The 2,872-nt window shown below is 63.9% G+C and overlaps 1 protein-coding gene across 1 annotated transcript in view; it reads left to right on the top strand.

Annotated features, from left to right (window-relative positions):
• The first annotated feature begins 1,317 nt into the window (after positions 1–1,317).
• Positions 1,318–2,872, top strand: part of TIAM1 (T-cell lymphoma invasion and metastasis 1) — a 72,855-nt gene continuing 71,300 nt past the window's right edge. The window contains exon 1 of the mRNA XM_015565533.1: positions 1,318–1,346. Coding sequence (XP_015421019.1) covers positions 1,318–1,346 — 29 coding nt within the window. The remainder of the gene's footprint in view (positions 1,347–2,872) is intronic.

Below are 2,872 nucleotides of genomic sequence, written 5' to 3' on the forward strand. Positions count from 1 at the left end.
GTCTGCATGTAAGTGAACCCCCAGTTCCCACCTGCGCTGTCTCTGTAAGCCCCCCCGAAGCGGGTGGGCCTGACGCGTGCCTTCAGCCCTGGTCGTGCGGCGCCCTCAGGGCTCCAAGGCAGGGGAGCGGCTTCGAATGTCCTCCCCGTCCACTCGTCCCAGAGCTCACTGCGCAGCCACAGTGTCAGCTGCTGGGTGCCCGGGCTGCAGCTGGCACGTGTGCGTCCCACAGAAGGTGCCAGTTGGACGGAAACTGGTGAGCGGCTGCAGGCCTGGCTCGGAGGAGGTGCCCGGGGGAGCGGGACCAAGGGCCTCCGTGCCCTGTGACCCTGTTGGTAACCGGAAACCTCTCCAATGAGTGTTTCTGACACGTGGGGTGACCCTGCGCCTTTGCAGGAAATCTGGGACCGGCTCACGCGCCCTGTGGGGGCTCATTTCTCCGCTTGGGTCGGGTCTCTCCATTTCCTTGATCTCTGGCTCTGGATGAAAACTCAGTACTTGGGTCAATACGCCAGGACCGACAGATGTCTACGTCCAGGACCTACGGCGTCTACCTAGACAGGAGGGAACGTGCCTTGTGCTTGCTACGGCCCGCGAGGCTCCGGGCCTCTTCCCTGGGGTGGGCCTCTGCAGTCCCGCTGCTGGGACGAGCGGGGAGGGGCTCGGGGCTCTGAGTGGGAGGAGTCAGTGGGTCTGAGACCCAGGCGGGTGGAGGAGGGGCCCCTGGGAAGATGGCGCCAGGAATGCGGGCGGCGATGCTGCCCCTGGGCTGAGCTGTGGGGGCCGGGGCAGAGGGCGTGCGCCCGGCCTCTGCGGGGATGGGCGGTTGTCTTTCCACATCAGAGCATCTTGGGGACCTGAGACTCAGGAACCCGTCTTACCCGGGGCGCTGAGCCCTCGGGTCGGGTCGGCTGCCCTGCGGGTGGTTCTTCCCACCCTAAGGCTGAGACGCAGGATGTGCACTCGGGTGCTCGCTGCCCTCCCGGGGCCGAGCAGAGCCGGCCTGGCCGTCCCCATTGCCCGCGAGGGCCCCGCAGGCCTCTGGGAATTCGGGGCGCCCCAAGCTCATGAGCAACAGGGCTGGGTCCAGGCAGCCTCACTTCCTTCCCAACAGGCTGGGCGACATATTAGTGGGAAGATGTGTCCCGTGGGCCTGCCCGGCCACGTGGGGATGAGGCGGAGTCAGGTCGGCCGGGGTGGGGGTGAGTCCCAGGCTCCTCGCTCAGCGGGGCCAGTGGGCCTCTCACCGCCTCTCTGCTCAGCGCAGGCCGTCCCACAGTCACACGCGGCGGTCAGTGCGAGGTCACGGCCGGGGGCATGGTCAGATGTCCGGGTCTGACCGGGAGGTGAGTGTCCCTCGAGGCCTTTACTCGTAGGTTCCCGGGGACCTCAGGGCGTTCAGTGAAGGGGTGAGCAGCCGCGGGAGGATACACCCCCAAGAGCCCTGCCCTTGGCCGGTTGCCTGTCTGGTCTCTGCCTGTTTCCCTCCCCTCCTTCCATCTCCTTCCCCTCCCACCACGTCAGGTGTGAGGCGAACAGTCACAGCCTTTGTGGGGACCCGGAGGAGGGGCGCTACGGCAAAGGGGGGGCGGGAAGGTGACTGTTCAGACAGTCCGGTGGGACGCCCTGCCGCACAATGGCCACCTTAGGATGTGGGGAAGGTAGGGAAGCATGAGCCTGGGTTCCACGCTCCCACCCGCCGCCAGCCCGGGGGTGGTTTCTCACCCCTTAAGGGGGGGGTGGCTTCCCCCCCACTTCCTTCCGTCCGGAGCTCTGGGAACCCGCGGGGCTGGAGCCCCCCTCCTCTGTCCCGAAGGCTGGCTCCTGGGCACCGCCTTGCTCTCCCGTCCGAGAAGCGTCTCGCCTGCGTTTCAGGGTTCAGAGCTGACCCCTTCCTTCTCTCAGAGAACTGAGCGGCTTGGAAATGCGCCCCGATGCTGGGGAAATGCGGTCACATTTCCCTCTCGACAAGGTCACCCTGAGAATCAGCGATGGTCACACTTACTGTCCTGCGTCGGGGGTGGGGGGGCAGGAGGAGGACTGCGGTTAAAGGACGGTGCGCTCCTGGTTGTGGGGGTCTGTCCCCCTGCATCTGGGTGCTTCCCGGCCTCCGCTTCCTGGCGGTCAGCACGCAGGACACGGGGAAGGTGGGACCGGCAGGCACCGCCTGCGTCCAAGCTGTGTCCTTGTCCCCCTCGGTCCCTGCGAGTCCGTTGGAAATGGAGTCGGTCCTCAGTCGCTTTCTTACCTACTTCCCGTCGCTGTCTTCGCCTCGCTGTGTTGCTTTTCTTCCCTAGAGCAGGTGTAGGTCATAGCGAGGGCTCCGGTGCCGCCCAGTTAACCGGAGCTCCGGCTGAGGCTGTGTCTGCCAGGTTTTCCCACGGCCGAGTCGCTTTCTCCACCCTTTGCAGACGGTTCTGTGTTTTGAGGATGTACAGGGTGATGAGTTAATACATGTAAACTGTGAAATGGTTACTACAATCACGTTAGTTAATATACCCATCACCCCACACAAGTACCATGTTTAAAAAATACATTTCTATTGATTTCAGAGCGGGAGAGAGAGAGAGAGAGAAATATCACTGATGAGAGAGAACCATGGATCAGCTGCTCCCTGCACAGCCCCACCCTGGGGATCGAGCCTGCAACCCGGGCCTGTGTCCTTGACTGGGAATCGAACCGCGACCTCCTGGTCCATAGGTGGACGCTCAACCACCGAGCCCCGCCGGCCGGGCTGTACCATTTCTTGGGATCTACTCCCTTAGATTTCCAGTATAAATGCAGTGTATTACTACAGTCACCGTGCGTACATCAGACCCCCATCTGAGAGCTGAGACCGGCGCCTCCCCCCACGTCCCCCCCCCCCCCCCCC

The sequence above is a fragment of the Myotis davidii genome, unplaced genomic scaffold (genome assembly GCF_000327345.1).
Source record: "Myotis davidii unplaced genomic scaffold, ASM32734v1 scaffold436, whole genome shotgun sequence".
NCBI classification, from domain to species: domain Eukaryota; kingdom Metazoa; phylum Chordata; class Mammalia; order Chiroptera; family Vespertilionidae; genus Myotis; species Myotis davidii.